At 56.9% G+C, this 13,009-nt stretch overlaps 1 protein-coding gene across 1 annotated transcript in view; it reads right to left on the bottom strand.

Moving 5' to 3' along the window:
- Positions 1-937: 937 nt before the first annotated feature.
- KIAA0930 (KIAA0930 ortholog) overlaps positions 938-13,009 on the bottom strand; it is a 44,536-nt gene continuing 32,464 nt past the window's right edge. The window contains exons 6-10 of the mRNA XM_060025811.1: positions 12,125-12,265; positions 11,351-11,545; positions 8,423-8,585; positions 7,128-7,286; positions 938-6,769 (exon numbers count right to left, since the gene is read on the bottom strand). Coding sequence (XP_059881794.1) covers positions 6,729-6,769; positions 7,128-7,286; positions 8,423-8,585; positions 11,351-11,545; positions 12,125-12,265 — 699 coding nt within the window. The 3' untranslated portion in view covers positions 938-6,728. The remainder of the gene's footprint in view (positions 6,770-7,127; positions 7,287-8,422; positions 8,586-11,350; positions 11,546-12,124; positions 12,266-13,009) is intronic.

Genomic DNA, 13,009 nt, shown 5'->3' on the forward strand with positions numbered 1-13,009 from the left:
CATTAACAGATTACATTGTAATATACCTTTGAAAGTTTTAGAATAAGGTTCATATCTTTAAAACGCTTCTGAGTTATTCAGCACTCAGCTGGTTTTTAAGAGGTGTCTCCTGGTAAAGAAAATATTATAAAGACTGAGTTACCCATCAAAATATTTTTCTTGAACTGACAACATCTGACGGAAACTGCTGAAGACACTAAGCGGGTAGGTACTGTGTAGAGGAGTGCATCTCCACTGCGCTGAATGGCCGGGCTGGAGCAGTGGGTCTGCAGTGTGGTCCGTGGGGGCGGCAGCGGCAACACCCAGGGACCTGTTAGAGATGCCAGCTCTGGGGCCCCACCCTACACCCACCCAGCCAGATCCTCGGGCAGGGGCCCAGGCATGTGTTCTGGTTTTTATTGAGGTATAACTCACATACTATAGAATTCACCCTTTTAACATGCACAGTTCAGCTGTTTTTACTAGATTCAGAGTTGTGCAACCATCACCACCATCTAATTCCAGAATATTTCATCACCAGCCGTCTGGGTTTTAACAGGTGTTTCTGACACAAGTCAAATTTGAGCACAACTGGGCTACATCTGTGCTCTCTTATGACTTGTTTGAAGATAATCTATGAAACACCCTTTGGGCACATATTTCAGGAGGAAACTGATTATCACAGTTGCCAGGAACTATGCCAGCCTTTGTACGTGTCTCCAGCTTCACTGCATCTGGGAAGGTGGGTGGTGATTCTACTCTACAGTTCACAAAACCCTAAGGAGGTGCAGCTTGTCGAGGGGACAGAGCCACGCGGGCTCCCTCCAGTGTGACCTGAAGGTATGTATGTGCCCACTGAAGGACTGTGCTTCACTGGTTTCTGAAATTGGCTAAAATCCTTTAAACAAAATTGTTTATTTAAATTATAATCACTAAAGTTTACTAAAAACCATGGTATTTCAAACTGAGCAGTCTAATTGTTTTATTAAAGTCAGGTTCCAGGATGAAAGACCCTTAACCCACAAATAGGAAGGAAGTATCTTGTTAATAAGCCTGTTGGCTTACGTGGAGGCCAAGTCAGGAGGGAATTTAATGTTGCTGTGGGCAAAAGCAAAGACATCTTTTGTTTAATCATCCCCAGAACAAATATTTTTCCTTCCTCATATAAATTTTCCAGCTGTTCTGTCATTTTAACAATCGAGCACGAAGTACAGCATGTTTACACATCCAACACGTATATATACAGTGAACGGTGTTATTGTCTGGAGTCAGTTACTTTACACTTACCCTTTCTGCCGGTATAAAATTCCCAAAGGTTTTCCCTTCCAGTCAACATTTTTTTCCTAAGCCAGGGCATGACAGTAGTTCCTAAAAGTGCATCTAGGTCAGAATAAAAACGCAAACAGCAGCATAGCCCTCAAGAGTAAGCAGTGAACAGGAATGCAGTTACTGCAGGTATAGCTTCCAGGGTACAGACTGTCTCCCCACCTCTACTAATCAGGTGACTGTCTTAAAAGGACCTCCTCACTATTAACAACAAGGGGGCTGATGTGGGTGAGAAGGAAGTCACCTTTTTCACCTACTAAACTGCCTCCTTTCTAGGTGCCGTCTGTACGCCTTCCGAAGGACAGGCCACCCTTGGTGACGCCAGTTCAGAGAATCCTGGCTCCGGTGTTTCTGAGAGAGATGTGCTGTGATGACCTTTACTCTATTTCTAGATTTGTGGAAGTGTCCCTCGCAGACTGCCCCCCTTTTTGTTGTCATTTTCTATAACCTTCTACAGTGTCTTAGGCCTTACTTGTGCCCATCACCCTATGACGTAAGAGTGCACCTGACCACAGAAAGAAAAAGCCCACTGCCTGAGCAGTGCTTCCACCTGCAGGAACCGGAGTAGGAGGCTCTGGCAGAGTCAGCCTGAGGGGCTGTGAGCATCCTCGGTGTCAACCCGATGAACCGGGGCTGGGAGGCAACAGCCAGCCACGGTCCAAAGCCACCTTCCAGAAGACCAGTAGCTCATGCGAAGCCTGCCAGAACAGGAACTTGGGACTCCTTTTATTCTAGTCACTTTCCCACTTCTCCCAGGGCCTTTGCAGAGGTTCTCTGGCAAAGGCTTGGGAATTTTATAACTGACTTCACAGGGGCTGAGAGAGCTGACCCTGAAACAATCTCTGGTTTCATTTTGCAAATACAGCATCTGACCAAACTGTAGCTGCTGGCCTCCAGACCCCTCGCTGACGCCCAGGCCTGCCAGAGCCAGGGTGTGAAAGCTCCAAAGGAAGTTTAAGACACCTCTGGGGGGAAATTAAGGTTCAATCAGTAAATTAGCACACTGCTGTAATATCTGTAATCTGAAACACCCACTGGAGGAAAAAACAGGTACAGATTCATCAGAGAAGAAATAAATAATACCCAACATGCAAATCAGCTTTCAAAAGAAATGCAAAATCATAAAGCCCAGCTAGCAGCCGAACACAAACAAGTGCTTAGAAATTACTTCTATTGTATGTGGAAGATGGTTAATCCAGAAGCTGTTGACAGAGCTTATGGAAACAGCACTGCCAGCTAGGTCCTAATATAGCCAATGTATGCCGTCCTGGTGTTTCTGCTAAAATATATTTTGTAGAAATCATTTTAGTTAGGCCTCAAAGTAGTGAAAAATCTCAACAGGTTTTCTTCGTAGGTTTACATATTCTCACACACAGAACTCGTTTGGAGACCATAAAAGATTGCTATTTACACCTAAATCGTCCAACCTTCTAGGAAGTGGGGACTAAAGACGACACTGGCAGCCGCTCAGCAGCATTGGAGCGTCGCTGTTGGTTTTCATCTACTGAGCTCAGGGCTGGAACCGCAGCCACGAAGATGCCCGCCTGCCCTGGGAAGAGTAGAAAACTACACACCAACGGCTCCACGCGGCTGGCTGCCTCTGCTTCTGAGGCTCTACCCGCTGTGGACTCTGAACCCAGCCCCAGGCCACTCGGTGTTCAAGTGATTTGGCTTCTGTGCGGTGTCCCGCGAGTTGTCCAGGGCTGTCTGTTCCCGGGGCTTAGACGAAGGGCTGCAGGATTCCTTCTCCGCTGAGGATCACGTCCGTCAGTGAACAGGAACAAAGGTAAGAAGCCCCGGTGCACCCATCACCCGACTCCCGGGGGACTGCTAACGCCTCCAGAGGCTACTTCCACTCCAGGTCCAGGGCCCGATGTCGGCCAGCATCACATCCCTGTCGGAGTCTGTGTCCCATTAGGGCGGTTATCTTTTTGAAGGGAAGTAATTCTGCTGTCTGATACACAGAAGAGGGAAAGCCTGCACAGGAATAATCAATGTACTGGCAAAAGACACTTGGTTTTGTAACTAAATTCCAGCTATGTTGGAAAACTGAACAGAATTATCAGAGTGAAACCTATCACCAAGGCGCATTAAAAAGTTGACAGTTTTATAGGTAAATCTATATTTTCAAGGTAACTCTTTGAAGAATTTTGGCCAGCAATTTAAAACCCCCTCATTACAATAATGTCGAATGTTGTTCAGAAGTCAGTCGTTAGAATGTACCAACTGCATAGGGACTTCCTCTGGAATGTCTTTTAAGAAATAGTTTTCACATCATTCTTCAAAAATCTCTACTGACTAGTTTGTCTGTGATTAAAACAGCAAAAATAGGTCCTGGTTCGATTCTAGCTAGATTCTTTGAAAAAAAAAATCACATCAGGAACATGCCTGTCTGTCGTTACTATCATTGACAGAAACCTACTTGATTTCTGATGATTTGTTCACAGTCCTTGAGAAGCCCAAACGTTAGCAAGGCTCTGACTCGCCAGAAAACCCACGCTATCTCCAAGTTGACTGGCTTTAGAATGTTCTGCCCTTTCTTCTCTTTGACTACTTCTCTGTTACTTAAAAATAATATCCTTCTTTTGAAATAACAAACCTCAGCTGTTTGCACAGACAACTGAAAGTTCCTTCCATCAGACATCGGAATGGAGACTAAACACTGCCTGAACCTTCGGGTGCTGAAGGAGATGGAAACAGAGAAGACACGGGTCTGATTCTAAAAAGAAGATAACTTTCTTATTAATGTCCTAAAAAGCTTAGAGGTTACAGGTTTCTTCAAAGGAAAACGGCACTTTAATTCCAATTCCCGTTTAAGAGATGTTCACGCGCTTTGGCTGTCCCCTCCTTATACAAGAGACAGGCATGTTCCCAGAAAACGAAAGATGGCCCTACAGGAAGTAAGATGTGTCAACACCAGGACGCCCTGGGATGTCGGGGCCTCAGTTCTGGCCCCGTCACTTGTCACTCTGTTACTGATGTCATTTGTGACTTTGAGAAAAGCAAAACTCAGAGTAACAGCTTACTGCCTAGTTACCGAGTGCCTCTAAGCATGTTTTAAATTCAGTGTCAGAAGTAGCCTCTGGAGGATTTAAGACTGAGAAAGGTCGATTCCACGGAACGTTCGTGCATCAGTCCTGGGGCAGCACGGTGTCGAGGCTCAGTGTCGACTGGGGCCAGACGCCTGGGTTGGGCTCCTGTTGTCCCAACCTCTCGTGTGTGGCTGCTCCCTCATCTGTAAGAAGGGGGTGATGACAAGCAGCTAAACGTTTAGCACGGTGCCTGCACACGCTAGGTGCTACCTAAGTTCACGCGCTTTACCAGTGAGGCGTGATCTCTAAGACCACTGTGGCCCGCATGTCTAAGCTCTGCAAAGCACGTTCACGCGTTCCTTGCAACTGGCCCTCAGTTACCCTTCGAGGCAGAACTTTCGTTTGAGGAGGAGCCGATTTCTGGCTCCAGTGTGGGCGGACCCTTCTCGGGCTCCTCCCCTATGAGAACGGGGAGGGCGGCTGCACTGCGCATGTGCGAAACGACCTCATCCCTCCGCGGCAGATACGTTAGGACTGCATTTCTCCCAAGAACTGAGCCAGTCTTCAGACCCCAGAAGACCAGGAAGAAAAGGAGCCTGAAGGAAAAGCTGTAATTCAGCTGCCTCGGACACAGACGTGGCTGCAGAGTTGGGCTCCCCAGAGAACACTCACCCGGCACCTGGGAACACCGGGCCAGGCTCACAGCTCCCTGAGGCGCTCTCTGCTCCAACACTCTGGGGCGTGACCTGACTCTGTGCTGCGCTAAGACAGTTTTGGAACGTGAAGCTGTGCGGGGAGCTGAGATGCAGCCGAGCACGAGCCGGGCGCTGTCAGAGAACGCAAGAACGTTCGCCCCGACCCCACCACTCACCTCCCCGGCCTGGTGACCAGGGTGTGGGGTAGGGTAAGCGTCCCGATGGTCTGCCACCTGACCTGAGCTGAGCTATGCAGGAGGGCTGGCCATCTCGCCCTGACCCGGTCGTGCACCGGAACCCTGGAGACTGCGGTGAGGTAGGTGGTATCAGCCCCATCGACAGGTGGGCAAACTGAGGCAGAATGAAATGCAGTAGCTCGCTTTTAATAACAGCATACAAAATCTGGAGAAGCCCCAAAGTAGTCCCCGGTTCCCGGAGCCCAACGCAGACCCTTAGAACGCGCAGAATGGAAACGGACGGGAAAACGCGCCCCTCCTCCTCTCCGTCTTCTGCCCCAGAGGCTCTCTAACCCTAGTACACCAGGAACCCTTCAAACACTCCTGAGGACGCAAGCAAAACAGAGCAGCAGAGACCCAGCTGACGGCTTATTCCCGTGGGCAGGGGAACGCTTCTCTTATCCAGGGGGCTCACGGTTTTCAGAAGAGCGCAATGTGTCACCACAGGTGGAAACCCCTCAAGCTGGGACGGGGCCTGACAAGCCACATGGAAGCCAGTTCCCCTTTGCCTCAGTGACTGGTCTGAGAAATGGGACCAGCACGCCCATTCAAAGGAAATACGCTCTAAGAAACCAGGGAAGATGAAACACCCTATCCCCTCCCCTGGCCCCAGAGGACGGAGGTTCTGCCTGGAACCTTCCTGGGAGAACGCAGACCCCTCCTCGCCCTTTGGCAGGGACCCCACCCTTCTCCTGCCCGGCTACCAAGCACTCTCTCCTGCCCTCAGAATCCAAATTCCGCAGGCCACGCCAGCGGAGGCGCAGATGGGGTGGCTGTCTCCAAGCTGGAGGTGTGTGTGTTGGTGATGCTCTTTGGCTGGAAGCAAAGGCCATTCTGGCAGGATGGGGGCCTGTCTGGAACCGGGCACGGGGTGAGGTATTCCCAGCCCAGGGCAAAACCATCAGACAGCCGTGTTCCCCGCTCCCCGTGGAAACCCATCTACAACCAGGAGTAAACGAGGGAGGACAGACGATCGGGACTAACTTGGATGCTGAAGGTCATCGGTACAGTGTCACAAAATCTGAAACCACTGTTCCTTAAGTGCTGACAGTCTGACACACTGCGTGCCCCCAGCCAGTGGTCTCTGCCTGCCGCCTGTCGGGATGCGTACATCGGGTCCGCAGGGCTGGACTCCCTCTGGATGCTGGCTGCTCCTCTGCTCTCTCTTATGCCTCTTGGCATCTCTGGTCCTCTTTGGGTGCAGAGGGTTCTCCAGAGACGGGCTGAGGGTGCCGGGTGGGTGGGCAGGAGCAGAGCCAGCGGGGAGGAGAACGAGGCACTTCAGTTTGGGCTGGTGTTGGTGGAGCTGGCCCTGGCCCCGGGAGTCGAGTGGTCCCGCCTGGCTCCGGCTGCGGCGCTGGGTGGTCCCGGAAGACCCCAGTGACGGTGGACAGGTAGGCACTTGGCAGCACTCCCAGGACTGGGCAGGGCTGGAGGCTCCGCGTGGGCCCCGCACACGGCTAGGTCATCAGGATGGGCTTCTGCCGTACTTCCAGGATGTCTAGGGCGGCGGGGAAGACGCGGGCGGTCACACCCCCAGTGCTCCATTTATGAAGGAAGCACGCCACGTCGTTCACGGGCGTTTTCTCTTCCAACCCTCGGGTGACTGCGGTGCTGTGACCACCCTCCGTGCAGACGGGGGACGAATGGGCTTGGAGCAGCTGCACCGCCTGGCGAGGCCACGGGGAACGGGGCTCACGCGGGGACTCTGGAGCCGCTGCCCGGCACCGCCCTGCGGCCCGTCAGTGACAGCTCTGCCTCCCCCTCGACTATAACGGGGTGGGCGCCAGGGCACGGCCCAAGGGGACACCTTCAGGGGCCATGGTTTTCCCAGAGGTCCCACACAAAGTCAAAATTACCTGTTAAAATCCGGTGCAGCGGCAAAGTGACGTAGGTTAAATGTGCATAAAGAAGGAAATTCCCGTCTGTTCGGTTCAGCTTCAGCCAGGACCCGACCAGGGAGCGCCCCGTGCCGGACAGGGACCGAGACCGCAGGTTGGTGGCATTGTGCAGGTCGGCTGGAGGGGAGAAGGCCGGTCAGGCCCAGGCGGCGGGGAGAACACCTCCCATTCCAGGTGGCGCCTCCCTGGCCCAGCTCGACCCTCTGCTGGGCGCCCCATCGCCCCTTCCTGCCTATCCAGCCCAATCCTACCCCTCAGGGCCCACCCCTCTGAGCCCTCCCTGACACCCCCTTCTCTGTCCTGGACAGTCTCCTCTGTGGGGTCTGGCGCATCGCCACACTGTGTCACTTCGCTGCTCCCCTCTGGTACTGTCTGTCACTGGGAGGCCATGGGGGTGAGGCTGGGATGACCTGTCACCATCAGCCTATCTACGGGTCGCCTGGGAAGGCAGGCTGGGGGCTACGAGTGCTTTCCTGCTGGTCTGGAAGTAAGCCGAGGTGAGGAAGGCGCTCGCCCAAGCTCACTCAAGAGCAGGTTGAGGCCGGTGCCGGCGTCTCCTGGCCCTGGCCAGGGTCTCGTCCAGCAGGCCCTCTGCCTCTGGGTCCTGCCAGTCAGGACCGTTCAACGCCACAGCCCAGCTCCTCCAGATGGCTTCCCGCTGCTCTTCTGACGAACACGGACCCGCCGCCCCGCCGCACGGCTGGCTGACGGCGGGGCCCACGTGCACAGAGGCAGCAGCGGGAAGGCGCAGGCCAGCCAGGAGACACTGCACACTGAGTGGCTGAGAACCAGGGCCTCTGCGACATCCGGGCCGAGACGCCCAGCGGGCTGCCAGACAGACGGGCCCGCGGGCTTGGGGAGGGCAGGTGAGCCCTGAGGGGACCGCACGGAACAAGGAGAGACCCTGAGGGATGCCCCCCGCTACCCGGGGTTCCAGAGCGACCTGAGAAGAAAAGCCAGGGAGGGAGGTGACGGCATGTGCACGCGGACCACGGAGCTCCCCTCACCCGGCAGGCGTTTCCCCCACCCGCTCGGCCGAACAGGCAGACCAGTGATGTCGGGAAGGCTCTGAACCCCTGAAATCAGTGCAGACTGCCAGCTGTGCCTCACACGCTGAGCGCTGAGAGCGCCGGGCTGGGGGCGCCTCTCGGTGGGCCTCTGTCTGTCTGTCCATGGCTCCATCCCCGCCCGGGACCGCCGGCCCTCTAACTGTGGATGGGGGAAGGAAGCAGCTTGGGGAGGGGCAGCGTCACCTCCCCCGTCATCCTCCCGGAAGAGTTCCTCGCTGTCGTTGGCCGAGTGAGACTTCTTCATCTCCGCCATCCGGCTGCGGGGCACCTTCCTCCTGAGGGACGGGGAGAAGAAGGCGGGCCGGTGGTTGCGCTCGGGCGTTGGGGGAGTGCTGAAGGAGGTCACCTGGGAACAAGGGGCGAGTCACCAGAGCGGCCCACCGACCCGGGGTCCCAGTGCCCCCCACCTCCCGCCTCGGACGACAAGGACACCCGCCCTGCTGGGGCCCAGCGGGTGCTGGCCTCCAGCGCTGCCCCGGGAGGGACCGGGCTGCCCTCCTGCGGGCCTCAAACGCCAGTCCTCAGAGGGTCGTCAGAGCCCAAAGCAAGCCTGGCCGCTGATGCGGCTCAAGCACCCGCCACGGCACCGAACCTTCCCAACCTCCCACAACGGGAACCGGCATCAGCCCATCTGACAAAGAGGAAACTAAGGCGGGACAGCGACCCTGACGTGCCCGAGGTCACCCAGCAGGATGGTGGCCACACCGGGTTGCAACCCAGGTCTTCTGCCCCTAAGGCCATGCTCTTCACCCTGATTTCTTCTTTTGGCTACTATGTCCCATCCCCCCTCTCTCCCAGCATCCTTTCATAGACGTGCAGTGGCCAAGCGGTCCATGCTTCCATCTCCTCCTCTCCTCTCTTCCAGCCACACTGCCAGTCACCACCCATTCTCCACACCCACTCAGGGCAGCACTAAGGACAGACAGGCACGTGACAGTGGTCCCTGCCCTCAAGGAGCTCACAGTCTGCTGGGGGCAGGAGACCCAAAAGTGACAACCACAGACCGAATGTTGTTGTTGAGACAGAAAAACGGAAGCACAGGATACAGGGGAGCACAGAGGCAAAAGGAATCAACAGCCTGGGAAATCAGGAAAGGCTTCCCGGAGGAGATGCCGCTTGAGCTGGGTCTTGAAGGACGAGTAGGAGTTCGCTAGGTGAAGAAGGGGGGGAAGGGCGTTCCAGGCAGAGGGAACGTGGCCCATCTCCTCCCTCCTCCCCATGCAAACAAGAATCTGAGGAACAAGACGAGCTGGGACTGAGACTTCGGGAGCCCCATCAGCCTCCTCGTCACGGCTCCGACATCCACCAGAGTCCCGGCGGCCGCTGGGCTCCAGACGGTCCTCCCACAAGCCAGGGAAGGTTTTTAAAAGATAAAAAACAAACACCAGAAACCACAATACACACAGAGTCTGCATTTGTCATGCGCTGGTTACAAACGACCCCTCTGGAAAAGGGAGGGGACAAGCGACAGTGAGCACAGAGGTGGAGGGGGCCCGTGCAGTCCTGGGAGGTCAGGGCCTGCCACTGACAGCTGCGTGACCCTGGCAAGCCCCTCCCCTTGACCCCAGGCCTCCCTGCTACTATGGGCCAGGGACTTTCCCAGGCACCGTCTCCTTCACCCCCGCAGCCACCCTGAGCGAGAAAGATCATCACCCCCATTTGACAGATGGAAAATCAAGGCCCGGGCAGGTCTAGTAACCGATCTGTGGTCACTCGGCAAACAAGTGGCTGGAACGGGCACCCAGGTTTGTCCAGCCCAAGCCCAGGCCACGTCTTCACAAGGGGTTTCACATACACATTCGTTAGGGCCTCAGTGGGCAATTTAGGACCAAGGAGAAGAATAAACCTCCTTATCTCGACTGTAAACCCCCTCTATTCCCAAGACAACAGAGGCCCCTGCCTGGAATTCTCACCCATCATCACAAAAAAGAGCATTTATTGTTTCTGTTCTGCTTATAAAACACATTCATTGCAGAAACTTCAAAGCAAAAAAAAGACGTACAAAGAAGGAAAACCGCCATCTGACTACCTGGAGATGTGCAAGGTGAACGTAATTTTACAGAATTAGAAGTATTTCACGTATGCGCTCCCCCGCCTAAGGCGCGCCCGCAGTGATGCGTGACTTACACGCTCAGGAGCCATTTTCCCAGGCAGACCAGACGCCGTCCCCACAGCGGCTGTGACCCGAGGGCCCCATCTGATGTTCAGCGGCTCCTCTGAGCCCCCAGCACCTCGGGAGGCAGGTGTTTTCACCCCGTTTCTGGATGAGCAAACTGAGGCTCAGGAGAAGAGACCTGTCCCAGTTCACGCAAGCAGCAGCACCTGGATTCCAGCCCCCCAGCAGCCCCTCTCCTGGAGGTGCCCCCAGTACCCTGTCTTCATCCAAGACGCCCAGCTCTGAGCTGCCCCCTCTGAAGACCCAACTGGGGCAAAGCAGCCAGCGGGCTGGAGACTTTCCCCTGCCTGAGCCCTGGGGCCCCCTGGAGGCTCTGCGAATAAAGCTGCCACTGACCTCAGCTTCCCACCCCTGGGGAAGGACAGTGGCTAGAAAGAGCAGGGCTCAAAGGCTCAGTGCTGTCACACGAGAGCCATGTGATCTAGGACAGGGCAAGTACATCAGGCAAGCCTGGGTCCCCAGGCCTGCAGAACCGAAAGCTCAGGCCCACCCACGGGCTGCTGGTGGCCTCCCAGCAGTTCAGGTGCACAACACCTTGTAAACAAGTGGCCCGGGCAGAGAGAAGAGCTAGGCGACCCCAGGGTCTCTGCGCTCTCCGGCTGATGCTGCTGGGGCAGGAGGGGAGGCTGGCTCCTCCTCACCCCTGGCTCACCCTCCAGGAAGGCCGGTCACGTGCCCACACTCGCCCAGCAGGTCCAATGAGGCAGGCGCCAGAACCCTGGAGACGGAGCCCCGCCACAGCGGCAGCTCAGGGCCCAGGCGCTAACCTGCTGTGCGACCCTGGGCAAGTCACTTGCCCTCTCTGAACCTCGGCCTCCTCCCCAGAAGGCTGGGGATGATGACACCTACCTCACCGGGGGCTGTAAGGATCAGGGAGACGGTGGGAAGCAGATCTGAGGGACGGGAGGCCCCTCCCCAAGCTGCGCAGCCCTTACCCGCTCGTGCATGGGCGAAGCCGGGCTGGAGTCCTCTTCGGTCCCGCAGGGGGACGTGTCACCAGTGGACACACGGCTGACCGCCATCTCGGCGTGGCCCTTGCCCTGTGGCCCCTTCATGCGCACAAACTCCATGTTGTTGTACTTGTAGAAGCCAAAGGACATCTTCTGTGCCATGCGGGCAGCCACACTCACCTGCGGACGGGTGGGAGAGGGCCTGAGTCAGGCAGGTAGGGATGCCCGCTCCCTGGGGCCACGAGCAGCCCCTGAGGACTGCCAGCCCACCTCCAGGGGGACCAAGCCCCGGCTGACCTGGGCTCGCCCACGAGGCAGGGCAGTGCCGGGGCGCTAGGGATCCCTGGCTGATGCCCCTCTCAGCCCGATGACCATGCCCCACGCAGGGCCAGCACAGGCCGGGAAGAGAGCCCCAGCCCAGTGGGACCTGAGACCACCTCCCCTGTCCCTTCCTCCCAGGCTCCAGAGAGAGGACGTCCTCAGGACAGTGCTCAGCTGCGGGAGAGCGGCCCGTCCACCTGGACTCCTCTCCCCTCAGTTCAGTCTAGCAGGGGCTAATCCCAGGAGGGTCTTCCCTCGGGGGCCGGAGTGGGCCGGAGTGGGCCGAGACGTGCTGTAGAGAGCACAACACAACCGCCTAAGGGGGCTCCGGGGGGCTGCGGCGCTCCGAGGAGGGGCAGGTACAGCTCCGAGCCGGGCGAGGGCAGAAGGGGGCCTGGGGGGCGCCCGCCCCTGGGCCCTGCACCGCCCTGCACTCACGCGGTTGTCGTACACCTTCTTGAGCGCCTCGTAGCGGATGGAGCCCTGAAAGATGACCCCTTGGAACGTGTTGGATTTGTCACTGGCCACCAGCTCCACACAGACCATCTCTCCTTCGCCCACGGTCATGTCGCTGAACACCTGGGGTGGGGCGCGAGGCAGAGACGGGTTCATCGCCTGCCAGCTGCCACCACCCAGCCGCAGCCCGGCTCCCAGCCCAGCACCCTCTCACTGGCCCAGGGCGGACTGCTCAGGAACTCCCACTTTGCAGGTGGGAACGCTGAGCCACAGATGTCAGGGTATTTGCTCAAGGCCCCCCGCGGCTCCACCAAGACCAGCACAGGAAGGCGGACAGGCTACCGCGGGGCGGGGGCAGCGTCTACAAGGGGGTGGGGTTGATAACGGTGACTCTGGGACCGGAAGAGGACGCACCCGCCCTGGCCACTGGAAGGACACTGCCCCCATCACTCTTCCTCATGCCAGGGAGTTAAACGGTCCACGGGAACCGTCTGGCCCGCTTTCTAGGATCTCCTCCACCCCAGCTGTGGGCACTCGGCCCACCCGCCCCGAGCTTCACGGCTCACGTGCAGGCACCAGCTCAGGCGCCCGACGGATGGACCGCCCGACCGCCAGGGTGGCCTGCAGGGGACTCCGCACCCCGCCCCTGCTCGAGTCATTGCTCCCGGGGGCCAGCGTACAGGCCGAGCTCTGAGGTCACACAGACTGAGGTTCAAATCTCAGCTCTGCCACGGATGAGCCGTGTGAGCCTGAGATGCCTCAACACACCAATCCAATCGAGAAGAGCCCTGAAACACAGGCCCCCTTCTTCCTGAGTCCTCCCAGGACCCCGATCCACTCCGGTGGGTACCGGCACCGCTGCCAGGG

The sequence above is a fragment of the Delphinus delphis genome, chromosome 11 (assembly GCF_949987515.2).
Source record: "Delphinus delphis chromosome 11, mDelDel1.2, whole genome shotgun sequence".
In the NCBI taxonomy this organism is placed as follows: Eukaryota; Metazoa; Chordata; class Mammalia; order Artiodactyla; family Delphinidae; genus Delphinus; species Delphinus delphis.